At 42.5% G+C, this 15,271-nt stretch overlaps 1 protein-coding gene across 1 annotated transcript in view; it reads right to left on the bottom strand.

Moving 5' to 3' along the window:
* The window catches only part of LOC306694655 (synaptosomal-associated protein 25-B-like), a gene marked incomplete at its 3' end in the record, with an annotated part of 39,331 nt that overhangs the window by 2,750 nt on the left and 21,310 nt on the right, over window positions 1-15,271 (bottom strand). Inside the window, exons 4-5 of the mRNA XM_079157586.1 lie at window positions 8,349-8,397; window positions 3,037-3,154 (exon numbers count right to left, since the gene is read on the bottom strand). Coding sequence (XP_079013712.1) covers window positions 3,037-3,154; window positions 8,349-8,397 — 167 coding nt within the window. The remainder of the gene's footprint in view (window positions 1-3,036; window positions 3,155-8,348; window positions 8,398-15,271) is intronic.

Raw genomic sequence — 15,271 nt, 5'->3', positions numbered from 1 at the left:
GGGAGGGGGAAACACGTGAAGAAGGAACAGGATCAGACACACGCTGTACAGTGAAAGAAAGTCGAGCAGTTAGATCCCTTGTGGAAAACCAACCAACCCAAAAATAAATTATGAAAAAAACAGTGAGTGAATGGTGATCAAGACTATGTAATACAGTAGCTGTGATGAGCCCTTCATTTCATCTGGATGTAAGAGGATACACTGTATACAGTCAAATAGGCAAATCTAATTCTTAGCATTTGTTTCATTTTGCTCGGAGCATCTGATGAGCGGAAGTCACCACTGAGGACAACACAACGAACACAGTTCAAATCTAAAATCTGTATTTGTTCACTCTTCGACGAAAGACGACCACTGTGTGTGCGACACTGTTGCGCCGAGGTGGCGAAACCCCGCCCATCAGGTGCTCCAGTTTATAACAACAAGCAAGAATTATTTTTCACATGCTATTTGACCCTGGCATATAAAGAGGTGTATATAAGATGAAACACATGACGTCAACCACAGGATCACATAACACGTGGTTCATGAGATGGAGGACCAAAGAGCTATAGAATAGACAAGACCTGAACCCAAAGACAATCACGTATGGAAGCAGGACCAAAAAACGGACCACGTGGAGGCGGCAAACTGCTAATATACCTTCATAACAGGAAACAAAAGGTTCAGGTGGTGACCATTAAACAAACACCAACTGCTACAAAATGACGGCTGTGATGTAAATAAAGCAGATTAGTGCTAGTGTCAAGAATCCTGCTCAGCCCTGTTTTGGAGAAAAGAATTGTCTGTTGTTAAGATGTCTACTGAATCTCCAGAGTGGATGTATAAATAGTGGTAGTACACAATGAAGACAGAAGACAAGAATTACAAAAATGTGCCATTCTAGGTCAGATCTAAAACAGTAGATTAGGTTTTTTTTGGCATTCGTTTTAAGTTTTTCCTCAAGATCACTAAAAATACAGCATCTTCTACACTAATACCATTTGGTAAATCATTAAGGCATCGCTTAATTCATTCCCAGAAGAATGACTGTGAAACATCATGCTGCAAACCCACCAAAAATAACCCATATATAGCCATTTATTTCTTGGTTTGTCAGCCACTTGTGTTTTCTATAGCTCTGAGATAGACAACTGTATACAGTACGTGTATTGGTCCCAGATAATTGTATGCTCAGACATGACTCAGTGGCCATAGTTTGGCTGTTTAGGAGGGCCAGAGACCAGATCACAAAGGAGTTTGGCTAAACTGGCATTGGGGAATCCACCTTTATATCAAAGCTTTCACACGACAAATACGTGGTTTAAGCGTTTTAATATTAAAACGGTAGCACTCAACGTTGTGTGTGCCCAAGTTTACCCCGCTCTTATAGTTCATTGTGTAGGACAGTCTTGAGGGGCCAACTGAGGCATCCTATGGTTACAACTTGTTATCTGGGGTCGTTTGCCATAGTTGGTGTGTTGAAGCGTAAGTTAGACATTTTTGTATTTATTTTTAAAAGTTCATCACCAGTCCAGTATCTGTAAAAACGCTGTGACTTATTTTAAGGCTTGCTTGCAATGTAACCCGTTCATGTGTTCATGGCTTACTGTCTAAACATTGTATAGAAAATAGCATACATTCAAGAATAGATTAATCAATCACCACATCTGAGAACTGGGACCCCCAAAAATAATTTACGCTTAAAGGAATAGTTTGACATTTTTTGGAAATATACACATTCGCTTTCCTGCAGGGAGTGAGATAAAGAATTTGAAAAACTATGAGGCTACCACCAGCAGACAGCTAGGTTACCAACTAGCATCTCTAAAGCTCAATAATTGAGAGGTTAAATTGTTTGTTTAATTAATACAAAAACGTAAATGTTAGCCAACTGAATTGTCCGACGTATCTACCGTAAAACTACAACAACGTGTTTACACTTTACAACGTGTTAATTAATGACGTTAGTGGTGCTGGTAGGTGGATTTTGTTAGCTTTGAACAAGCATGGCTAGCTACTTCCCCCTGTTTCCAGTCTTTGTGCTAAGCTAAGCTAAGCTAAGGTACATATGTATTGTACAGACTGGAGAGCAGTGGCAATCTTCTCATCTAACTCTCTGCAAGAAGGAGAATAAGAGTATTTCTTGTACTGCAAGAGGATACAAATCAAATGAGTAATTTAGTGGAGAAGGCAACTAGTTGATTTATTCTTTGGTTGGACTTTGTGCACAGCATGACTGCATCATGCTGCTGGGCTTGGGCGGGGTTCAGAGGGGTGTAGCGGTGGGTGGGCACCGCGGCCCAGATCACTGCTGACGCCGCTACCTGCTGGAAAAAAATCTCTAATCCAACGTGGAATGAAGGGCTTTTTTGGGTGATGACAAACAGCAAAAAAAAAAAAAGGTGGCATCGGAACCTGTCCTGCAGATGTGTGTGTTGTTCATGCATGCATGTACACACACACACTCTCAACTGAAGCAAACACACCCACACCCACACACACATGCATGCAGCACTGGTGCCTGTTCCGGGAGCATGATGCTGTTGTTGTTGTTGTTGTTGTTGTCGTGGCTCACACCACAGGTCACCATGCTCTAACACACCAGAAGCAGGCGGGCGGATAGAGAGGCAGGAAGGCAGGCACTGAAACACATGCAGTCAGGCGACACAGGCAGCACCTACTTGTTACAGGGACATGAACATAGACCACAGAACTGTCCTAGATTGTTCAAATTCTTTTCTGCATCCTTCATGTCCTTATTGATTTGGTCCATCCCCTCCTCGATGCGTTCCAGTTGTTCTGATTACCAACACATTGTCATTTTTTTTCCCAGCAAAAGAACGAAAGCACGTGAGAAGAGAAGAGAGGTGGAAGAAGTTGCGGGTGGAGGGAAGGGGGGGAGGGGGGGGGGGGGGGGGGGGTAGAGAGGGTGAACAAAGGAGAAGAGACAAAAAAAGACATTGACTGTGACAAGAGAGACATCAGACATCACCATCACCACCACCACCACCAGCACTGGACAGGCAGGACTCAGGGCTCCTGGCCGGTACCTACTTTTTAATACATGGGCATATCAGACCACAGCATTGTCCTATATCTTTTAAATCTTTCTCGGCCTCCTTCAGGTCTGCGTTCACCTTGTTCATGCCCTCTTCCTGGCGATCAAGTTGCTCTGGTGAGGATAAAAGGCATGAGAGCAGTGACATAAATTTGACTGGTTGTTTTGTTCCGGGGTTGGCGCACTACGCTATGGTGCAAGAGGCAAAGATTGGTTTTGGCTATAGATGCAGAAGGCAAAGCGGGCTATGGATGAATTTATTTCCTTGGAAATCTACAAGGGGTTCCGACAGCTTTTGTCTCATACCTCCATCCAAAGTGACACACTGCTTCTTTCTGAGTATTTCTTATGAGCCGCCGCGTCGGCAGCCGCACGCTTCATGTGGTGCTGGATGTTAATTCGGAGTGAAACTGCACGTCAACGGGAGCAGTGGGAGAGGCAGCGATAGGCGGAGGGCTTAGAAGCGATTGAATAAATGAGTGACAAAATCAATAAACGGATCATGAAGCAAGTGTGACGAAAAGCAGCATTCAGGCACGCAAAGTCACAGATGCTTCCTCACTCAGATGGTCAACGGGGCACAGAGCTATAAAAAGCTCTGATTCAAGGTTGAATCCTCTCTCTCTCTCTCTCTCTCTCTCTCGCTCTCTCTTTGGTTAATGGTTGTAGGGCAGGATACCAGTAATCTCCATCAGTGGAAAGGGGGCGCTTTGTCTTCCGGGGTTTGATTAGTCACATTGTAGTGCAACACAGATGGTCGTAAAACACTGGCTCAAGATCTATTGGAACGAGTGCTGCTGATCCAGAGTGTTGATTATTACCAGGATTCAGTCTCCACGTGCAATAGTAAATAACGACCTTGCTCGGACCTTTGCGTCAGTTGTGCAGATCTCTGCTATCAGGGTCAGTTTTCTTAATCATGAAAGCTGAGGTATGTAACAGCCACAGGAAGGACTGTCAGAATACAAGATGGCAACATTTGACCTGGGACAGTTCACAATCTGTTTACGTTTAATACAGATAACTCGCAACATTTTAGTGGAAAACCAAGATGACTTTGTTGTCGCTTCGCTTTCTTTTCCCACTTATCTCTCTCTCTCTAAAAGCCAGAGCTGTTTACACAGAGCGTAAATAAATGAAGCGAAATCTTAGACAGATCTTAAAAGCTGAGGCGAGAGGATCAGGAGGATGGATTAAGATGAATTTTCTGCTAACTGGACGGTAGAACTGGGCGGTGCAGTAGACAACAACTAAATGGCCTCCAGTGGTAATCCCAGGCAGTGTGAGTGAGGGATTGAGTAGAGAAGGAAGGTGATAGAGAGAGAGAGTCATTATTTATCTCCTTAGCTTCGGACAGCCGGGCCAACCTGCCTCCTCTCAATCCGTCTGGAGATTATCGTGGGAGAGCCTCCCCCTTCCCTCCTCTCCCCACAGTTTGTCACAGGTTTAGCCAATAAGGGGGCATGGTGCCTGATTGGCACAAATGCCCTGAGCGGTGAGTCCCAGGTCCGATTCCCATCTCTCTCTTTCCCCACGAGAAGGGAAAGAGAGGGTGATTCAAATGAATGCGTACAACAGGCCCCTTTTCACAAGCAGCATGTCAAATCATCATGACATTTCCAGTTTTTATACCGGATGAATGTGAGATTCAATGAAATGACTGATCTGAAAAAAACCAACAACCTGCAGCTGAAATTTAAATTCTTGGTTCTCATCTGCACCGACAAATCAGTTGAATTTATTAGCGCTTTGATTCGCGCCTCTCACTAGCTTCTTCTCCACGGCAACGGCGGCCAAGGATCATTATAGAGTTTAGAGTCCTGTGCCGTGCCAAGATGACGGACACTACATGATTTCACAGAAACGAAGTTGGAATAACTAAAACTGGTGGCCATAATATAAACCTATAAGATTGCAACTCTGTTGGCTTTAGGCTACAGTTTTCTTTCTAAGGACTGACCTCTGGGAGAGATGGAGAAAAAAACTCCTTACACAAGTAAAATGAGCATCATAAAAAGTTGACTGTGTATTGGTTGTCTATAAGCAACACTTATTATTCAAACTCTCTTTTTTATACTTTACATCTCTTCGCAAGTTTATGTAAAGACTACCCTGACTCTCCAGGATCAGTGAAACCTAATGTTTCACCTCTTAAATCCACTTTACTCAGAGACGCTGCTGTGTGCAACAGCACCTGGAAAATATCCAGAGTTTTAATGCAAGACAGTCTCAGAGCAGTTTATGAAATAGTCACGGAATACATTTGTTTTCGTGTAAATGGGCACGCTTGTCCGTTGTTTTTGGCGTCACTTGGAACAACTTTTTTCGGGATGACGCAAAGTTACAAGACAAAAGTTAGCTTTAGGCAACAAAACCACTTTGTTAGGTTAAGGAAAGACATCATCGTTGACTTTGAAATAACTACGTACAGTTAGGATATGTTAGGTCTTAAAATAATTAGGTCATTCGGTTTAGGCAACGGTACCACATAGAGTGCTTTCACAAAATCTTTACGAACGAAGGTTAACGCAACAAAACCACGTAGTTAGGTTGAGGAAAACCATTATGAACGTTAGGTTTAGGCAACAAAACCCCAACAACACTTTGAGACACGCGGTGTCGAACATCAGTCTTGTGAGTCCTGTGTTAAATGTACCCAATCAAACTCCTCTCATGGCCACCATAAACTAGTTCTGACCGTTGCATGGTCACATGGATGCATTTAATTTGTGTGTCCATACGAAAAAAGATCCTAATTGAAAAAACAGACAACTCATGTCCCTGTACACAACGCCAATAGATTGCTTTTTGTGACTATTTCACGACCTGTTATGGTGTTGAGCGATCTCATGTTATTGAGTTGTATCATTACAAACAAACATCAACCATCCTCCTTGTACTTGTTCAGCTTTCGTGGGGGTGGGGGTGGGGGTGGAATCCAACCGACGGTTTGTGCTCCGAGCGAAAGCGTTGCTCACCGAGGTCGAGTTGCAACCCATCGGCCCTGAACGAGACGTAATTCAGGTCAACATGCATGTAACGGCCGAGCAGGGAGGGACTCACTAGCTGCAGTGAGACCTCCACCACACGTAATACATCACTGCAAGAAATGAAAGCATGACCTGCGTGTGTAAAGGGCAGAGGGATTAGTTACGCGCCAGTTTACAGCTCAACAAGACTGTGTTAATGACCACACGCATGGGCGGCTATCACTTATGAGCCTTGTTTGTCTTTCATGGCGATATTCGAGGGAATTCTGGCTGTAAATAACGCAGCGAATATATCAAGGCGTCCGATTGTAGAGGCTCGTGTAGTTCGGCGGCCATTGTAAATGGGAGGGAGGGTCTGGAGGGAAGAGGGGAGGAGAGACAGAACGAATGAAGACAAGAAAGCGCTTCATCATTATTATTATTATTATAAGTGATCTCCAGGCAAAGGAGCTGGAGAGGAAGAACGTGTAGAGGTCAGGGGAGAAAAGCGAAAGGGAATGAGAGCAGGGTCTGGTGGGAAAGAGGAGAGGGATCATGGGACAGAGAAAAAGAAGAAGAGGAAGACGGGAAACAGAGAGAGAGAGAGAGACAGACAGATGGGGGATCGGGTTAAGAGGACATTTGCCGAGAGGCAGAGGTAATTTAAATCTGTGAATTCATTGCTGTCCTGCACTAACAGCAGTGAGCCGACGCAGCCGCGAAAAGACAGGAGGGAAGAGAGAGAGGGAGAGAGGGAGAGAGGGAGAGAGGGGAAACAGGCTATCTGTTCCTCTGACAGGCCAATTAGGCTGCTCGTTCACGCATGGAGCTGAGCACAAGCCAATAGTGGGAATTTAGTGTGTGTGTGTGTGTGTGTGGGGGGGGGGGGTGACCGAGGGCCCATATTCACCACGGGGCTACAGAGGGAGCCCATAAGATTGCACCCTACTTTCCTTTTTTATTTTCTTACCATGAATTTAATGTTACTGATTTTAAACAATGTAGTGACAATGTGAAAAAAAGAAGAAGATATGTCTGAAAAAGATTTAATATCATGCAGTGGGCTTTGTTTGTGTTCCTACAGTAGTATCTGGAACTCCACGAGAGGCCCCTGACCTTGCTTTTGCTTTGCTGTTTCGGGGGACATGGTATTCTTTTAGATATTTAAAGAAATGTTATGATTAATTTAGTTTGACATAAAAGAGTCAGTTATATAAGCTGTTGAATGCATTTTGAATTAGCGCCGGCTGGCAGTGTTTCCCTCAGGGACAGTCGGTTCCACTGTGCTGCAGTCTACGAGGGCTGAAGTACTGCAAGAGTGGAAAACAAAACAAAAATCTGATGCACAGACACGTCACATTTATTTTTGTTGTGTAAGTAAAAACAAGAGTGCTAGTGACAGTAACAGAGGTGGATTTGTGGCTATAAAACCGTTAATCTTAAGGTAAAGGATAAGCCGGCACTACTGCTGATGTTATTCAGGTCAAACTGTTGACAGTGCAGATGCTGTTTTTTGTTGTTAGTTTTACACAGTAAAATCTTGTTTACTGATAAACGCACGCTTGTGGCGTGCATTCCCGTTTGTGCCGAAGCGGTTACTGTGTGGATCATTGTTGTGCATGGCCTCATGTTTCTCGGCGGTCAACTGGCAGTGAGTGTGGTGATCCTGATGGGGGTGTTTTATGACTTCTAAAAGTTCCTCCAGAGCAACAACGGACTTTATGCAACCGTTTTCACTGGCTGAGTACCCAGATTGTCAGAGTATCTCCTTTAATTCTTACAGCTACAATGTGTAGGATTTGGAGACATCTAGCAGCCAATTTCAACCAACAGAAACTTCTAGCGTATGCCAAGCATGTAGAAGAACGTCGGTTGTGGAGTAATATGAGAAAGAGTGTTTGTTTGACATTACCGGTCGAACTGATCATTGTTTGCCCTCAGAGAAAAGAGAATGGTAAAGTATATCTAAAGTTTAAAGGAAGAATAAAAGCGCAGTACCGTAATAGGGAGGCGAAGCAGAAGGCTAGCTCAACAGTCACATCCAGTATAATCATTTCAGCCACATTAGTTCAGACTACAGCGGAGGTTACGTTTAAGGACCTGGCTGAAGCTCAGAAAGAAATATACTGCTCTTCTACTTTAGTAATTCTAGAACCATAAAGGTCATCCGCATCTGTGCTGTAAATCTGACTGGGACTCTACTGCGTTATACTGGACGTACTGGTGATGGCGACTCGCTCATTATTCAGCACAGAGAGAATCGGTGGTAGAGCAGATGTCAAGTGCAGACAGATGTTAAGAGAAACAGTGTTCAGTGGTCTCTCTCCTTATGAACTTACCTCCCTGCTCATCCAACATGACCAGAGTCCTGATGCCGGCATCTTTACTCTGACAGACAGACAGACAGGAAGGGAGGTGGGGAGGGGGGTGGAAAAAAGAGAGAGAAGAAGAGAAGTTGGGAAACGAGGAATAAAATGTGACAGATCAGTGAAGGTTAACAGAGCAGAGCTATCAGGACAGCAGAGGTTGGTTAAATTACTGCTTGAAATCTATTTTTGCTGCTGACATTTTGGGGAGATACACCAAGTTGTTTTCTTGCCAAAAGAAACACAATATTCTCAGCAAATACTTATATTTACTATAATCTCAAACTATTCCTTTAAACTAAAATGGCCATCAGTTAAACAAAGAAATTTTATTCATTACATTTGACCCAAGAATGGAGCAAAGTCATGGGAATGAATGTCTAAAGAGGAAATAAACACTGCTCATCATTAGAATCGAACTACGTCTGTTAGCTACGGAAACATGCAGTAAAGTATTCCCCTTTGTGTGCCCTGAAGTAACCTACATTAGGAGCATTGCACATTTACACAAAGTGAATGTGAGAATTAAAGAAACGCTAACACCAACGCTGCACTGTGTCGGTGGTACATGAGAGGCGGATAAACCGGGTACTGCCTTTGGGACTTCCTGTCAACATGTCTACAGCTCTGTTTTAGAAGCCCGCCTCATACAGAGACAGAATTACAGCTGACTATCAGGCATAAAACTCAATTGCAAACCTCCCAAAAACAACAACCTTACAGAAGATAAGAAAAGCCTCAAGAGAAAATCTCAAAAAGCCACAGATATATAGATGCGCGATTCCTTGCACAGAAACCACCAAATGGCGGGTGCTATATTTGTCATGTTCCCTGGGCTGGTACCAGAGATTTGTTGACAAAGCTCCAGCAACGTAACATTCTGATTTGGCTCACAACGTGGGCATGCGCTCAAACACCCAGGCACACGCGAAACATGAACATTCGTGCAGACATTTTGCAGTTATTTCTCCGTGCATGCAGGGGCCGGGCGTCGCCGCATAAAACCACACTTCAGTCAGCACAATAACCGTATTAACCGCCGTGCATCCGACAAAACAACAGCTTTGTGCTCCTCATGAGCCCGAGGCTTCCTCTGGCAGATATTAAAAACCAAAGGCCGTTCGGTTCACGCTTCAGCTATTTCGGATCAAAGTGCGCTCTGACCTTCTTGGAGCAGTGATAGATAGAGACCAGCGCTGGAGGCCAGTCAGACATGCCACTGATATCAGTACCAATAAAACCCACCGCGGCAGAGGTGGATCTGTATCGGGTAAATGGGTTTCTCCTGAAACACCGAGTGAGCGGGAGAGAAGCAGTGTGTTTACATGAGCTTTGTGGACTAATAAATGATAAATGATTATTAAAATAATCCCCAGCAAACAGAAACTAATGTTAGATAGAGCTAATGTTTGCAGATACATGTGCTCAAACCCCGTTGAAATACAGCTTGTTTACCCGCCAGGTTGCAGTTGCGGCTCCTGAACTACAGGACAGGATATCGGAACGAGCCAACTGGCATAGTCTGATAAGATGACATCACATCTTTCTGTATGGCTCATTAGACACATGCACAAACACACACATACACACACACACACACACACACACACACACACACACACACACACACACACACACACACACACACACACACACACACACAAGACAGGTCGTTGAGTCTCAGAGTCTCCGGTCCTGGTGATTTCTTTGCAGATTTTCACCAAATAGTTTTCTGCCCAGGAAATGAACATGGCGGGTGTTTTCAAGAGATAGAGACGAATATTTTGAACCCATCTCTCTCTTTCTTTGTTCTTCATTTCTATGCTTAGCAGTGTTCCGCCCTATGGTCTATGTTGTCTTAAAGGTGAAGGTGAATTAAAGGTGTTTCTAAAAGATTCAAGGTAGTGTCCATATCAGTTACAATCCTTTAAGTAAACACAATCAGTGTCACTTTGCCCTGCATGAAAGACATTGAGAAAAGATAAAGGCAAAGTATAAAACATGAAATCATGCAGGGGAAGAAGAACGTAGTAAGAGCAAAGAGCAATGTAAAAGAGAGAGGGCAAGTGGTCCGTTGACATTGAGTCCTGGTAATGATTTTTTCATTGAGATGTCTCCTGGAATCTAATGTAACTCGGCCACTGTGTGAGACTGTGTGCTGCTGCCCTGCTATTGGTCAAACAACCACCGAAGGCGATATCTGATAAACACAAATCTACAGAAGCTTTGCATTTGAATCATTTGATGGGTTGATTGATTGAACAATTTAAACACAGCAGATGATAGCAGTGTAAGGTGAATATCCAAAATGTACTGTCTATATAAATCCTTTACAAAGCATTTGAGAGTGAATAACACAGTCTCGGTACACATACTTTTAAACACAGGCAAACATGTATATACCACACCTTTTTGATTCATTTATTTGCATTAGCCTGAAGGTAATTAGCTTCATTTGCTTTAATTATCTGAAGATGTAAAAAAAAAACATTTTTGAGAAATCAATATTTGCTTTCTTTCCGATAGTGAGATGAGAACATCGATGTCTGTCTTATCCATCCAGTAGATAAATGGCTACAGAAGATTAGCTTAGCTTAGCATAAAGACTGGAAACGTCGAGCCCAGCTCTGAAGGTAATACAGTCACCAAGCAAAGACTTTGGAAACAAAAAATGCAACTTGTTATCTCTCGACTTTGCTTTTTATGTGGATCACAGAAAAAAAGAAAGAACATGTTAAATACGGAGCTATAAGGCTGCTAGCAGGCATATTGTTTTACCTTTGGACAGAGCCAGGCTAGCTCTTTCCCCTGTTTTCAGTCTTTATGCTAAGCTAAGCTAAGCTAACCAGCTGCTGGCATATATTTACTGTACAGACATGAAAGACGTATCGATCTTAAGAAAGCTAATATGCCTAAAATGTCGCTATTGCTTTGACGCCTCCAGTGATCTTTTCCACCAGAGAATCACATTCAAGTGAGATTCCACTTTGAATACAAATCCACACAATTGTATTATACTTGTTTCTGTATTTATAGAAGTTTTAAGACTCAAAGGAGGAATTAAATGTCTTTTTTTATTTATTTATTTTCTCATTGAGGCTACAGTGTAGTGATATAACAGCCTGCGTGAATGTAATATCACATCCATCTTGTGTAATGTATTCTTTGACTTCAGGCCTGAAGTTGCCCGTTGAATCAGATCTCCCGTTTCTCTGCTCCACAGAGGCACTGCACTTGGACTTGATGTCCTTCGCAGGCTCCTCTCTCTAACTCTCTGTTTATCTTTCTCATCACTCTCCTCATCTCGTTCCTCGTCCCTCTGTCTCACTTTCTCTTTTTCATTTCCATCTCCCCCCGCCAGCTTTCTTCATGGATCATTCTGACACACCGAGTAGTTTCTCGTTTTTGTTCTCTGCCTGGTGGGAAGATAACCGTTTTCATAAGAACTTCAATATCTCTGGATCTTTCTTAATACAAATTGAGTTGCACTACCAAGTTCGTTCATTACGCCGCTGGTATATTTAAGATACTGATACTGTAAGATATTTGATTTATGCTGCTAATCCATATATTTTGCATGTATGACAGAATTGCTGTTTTCAATGTTAATAATGAATCAGTAACACTTCACTGAAGATGGTAGGTTTTAACACGAGACATTCCATGCCTGATCAGTTAGAGAGGCAACAAAGCTAGTGTAAGAATACATATAGTGAAATGTGATGAATTCTAAATCATAGTTTATATTCTAAATAAATTATTTTAAAAGTGGGAAAAGTGCTTTTTCACTTTCTCGCAAAGAGTTTGATGGGAAGTTCAATCTCACTCTTATACATCCATCTGTTAAATATGAAGCTACTGCCAGCAGCTGGTTAGCTTAGTTTAGCATACAAATTGGACACAGTGGAGAAACAGATAGCCTGGCTCTGTCCAAAGCAAAATCTGGCTACTATAGCACCAGATTAAATAAGGTATAACATGTTTATTAGTGAATGTTAGAGCTTCTGGTGGGTGGATTGCTGGACAGAGGCTAGCTGTATCCAAACGTTTAAAGTCTTTGGGCTAAGCTAAGCTAGCTATCTGCTGGATCCAGCTACAAAATAAAGGTCATGTTGCACACTGGTCTGGAGAATGGATTACGGGTCACATTTGCACGAGACAAGGACACGTTACATCACTCTCTGTGAGTGTTTACTGACCTCTAACTGACATTGTTATATGGACTTTATGTTTGTGGACGGTGATAAAGAAACCCAGGAAAGAATGTCCTCAAAGTCCCGGTGAAGTCAGATCGTCTTTAGCTTAGAGTTACGTATTCTGCAGAGAAACTGAATATTTGAGCGGTGTACATTTACAAGGGGGATTTAAATCAAATCCTTTGCATTTGATTGGATCGTTAAAAAGTAGGTGTGCTCAGAATATAGCAAACATATTATTTAAGAAAACCTTTATTATATTTTGCATTAACTGCACCAGACAATAGTGCGACAGTGTCAGTATCACTATCACCACTCTTAACCTCAAACTACAGCAAATCATTTATTATTCATGCCATCGTTATTATTCACCTTGTTTATTTGCATTCCCTATAAATTGATTTCACAATGTTGCTCTCCGCTGTAAGGTCATGCACTTCAAATGACACTCCATTATGATACAGGCTCTGCATGGATTTTACAATTACATTTTTAGGTATCAGGCCGATGAGCTCAACCAGATCGTCTTACCGAGTACAAAAGTAGAATAAGCTTGAGTTTCTGGATCATGGAGATTATAAGAAACAAAGAGTAAAGAGAGGAAGAGTCAGAGCTGTGCAGTATAGTATAGGTGTGATCCTGTGAGGAGGATCATGTGAGAGAAAAGTTAGAGAGGAAAGAAGCCTCAAAGAAGGAAAGGTTGGATTTATCTTTGTTGGGTTTTTGTGATTAAAACATAATTATTTTTATGAATGGTATGAATACTATCACAAAATGATTTGATATCAGAGCATTTGTGAGAATATTCAGACCACAAACTCAAATGCACACAGATACAGTTGTATAACATCTCTATTGTATGAAGAGGCATGTTGAGCCTCATCCATAATCTACGCTGCCTCATTGCCACATCGCAGTCTATATTGAGCCCATTTCTCTGGTGGGGATGCAAAGCGAGAGGGGTGAAGCGCATGCTGTCAGCGAGAAGCCAAAACACGACACAGTCGCTGTTTGTCTCGGCTCGAGCGCTACCACGTGGGAAAACGCGCTCTCTACTAACGAACCGCCGCACATCTTCAAACCAGAGACGAACAGTTGAAACGAACAAATGGCATTCCCTTGGCATTATCTTCAAAAGGGCAAACATTCGCAGCTACCGCCGGCAGAAAAAGCCTCGTCTGTTGAGCGGGCCACCGTTTGGGTCAGCCCCAGTTCTCCCACTGTCCCTCACGGCTTTGTCTCATCAAGACATGGCGGCTGGTCCAGGGGTCAGAGCAGGGCCCAGTCTCTGCAGCCAGCAGCTGGAACTAGAGGTCCCACACAAGCTCATGGCAATCTAATACCGGTAAAAACCGCAAAATCAGCTTGGAATTATGTATTCCAGTTACAAATGCAAACGATGTGAAAGACTTCCTGTCTTCCTGTAGACAAACACATTAGCCTATAGGAGAGCAGACATGAGGTCCTCCTTAATGAAACGGAGAGTACAAACTCTTCCTTATTTCTCTGCAAAGTGTTGAAGTGACTGGCCTTTAAATATATTTTCTCCCATATAAACCCAGTCCACCATGAAAGGGATAGTTTGGGTGTTTTGAAGTGGGGTTGTATGAGATACTTTAGTACCGACACAAGAGCAAAGCAACGTCCTGCTGTGGACAGGGGCAGCACGTGAACATATTTTAACCACCTAAAGGAAAGGCCCACCTAGATCAGTCGATATCTGTATCAGTGTGTTATCTTTACTGTTTTGTTCTTTACTGGCTTTAAAGAGAGCGTACATAAGTTTCATGTTAGTTAAGCTCCCCGTCCAGAAAGCGCTGTCTGACGTCAATGTAAGGCGCTGAAAATATGAATCTATTGTAGTTATAATACATGGACGACAACCCCTCTTCAAAACACCCAAACTATCCCTTCTAAGTTTCTACAGATGGTCGCTGTGCTCGTTGTCCACACTCCTCAGACACCAAGCGCCTCTCTCGTTCAATTCAATTTTTAGATGGCAGTAGGAGCAATGTAGTGGCCCACCACTGTTTGCAATAGATGAAAATAATATCAATATCACCTGCGATTTCGTCATCGTGATATCAATCTTAAATATTGGCTATTTTAGGTCTATAAGGCTGTGTTACAGTACAGTGATTTCTGAGCTTATTTTAGTCTGATAACTAATAACCAGACCCAACAACTTGTTTGCTCATTTGCTCATCAAATTCACAATGAGAGGTTTGCTAAAGCTCCAATAGTGTTGCCCCCACATTATATCATTATATATCAATATATAAGTACAGTATTTGTTTTAATATATCAGAATATTTGAGTTTGTCAGTATAGCCCAGTGCCAATTCCATATGTAGATAGTTTATCTATGTAATGGTTTCAAGAAAAAGTATACATATATATATATGTTATAAAATAATATACAAAACAAATATACTGTTTGGTTAGGATGACGCAGAATGAAATCACATGTTCTGCTGATTCAAGTTTGTATTTAACCTTTCAAATCAATAGTGTTGAGGATGAAGATGCAGACTCATTTACAGAGCGACAGAGCTGATCCATTAGCTGACTCACTGAATCCTTGGTTCCTTATGGACTTCACCTACAACCTACCTCCAGCATAAAGATCATGTTGAGGGGGAAAGTTAACCTCTCTATATAACCTATGCAGCTCCATCTGTGTTATTTAGCATGAGGCAG

Source organism: Pholis gunnellus (assembly GCF_910591455.1).
Source record: "Pholis gunnellus genome assembly, chromosome: 1".
NCBI lineage: Eukaryota > Metazoa > Chordata > Actinopteri > Perciformes > Pholidae > Pholis > Pholis gunnellus.
The sequence above is the reverse complement of the archived record's forward strand: the minus strand, read 5'-3'. Positions and strand labels throughout refer to the sequence as shown.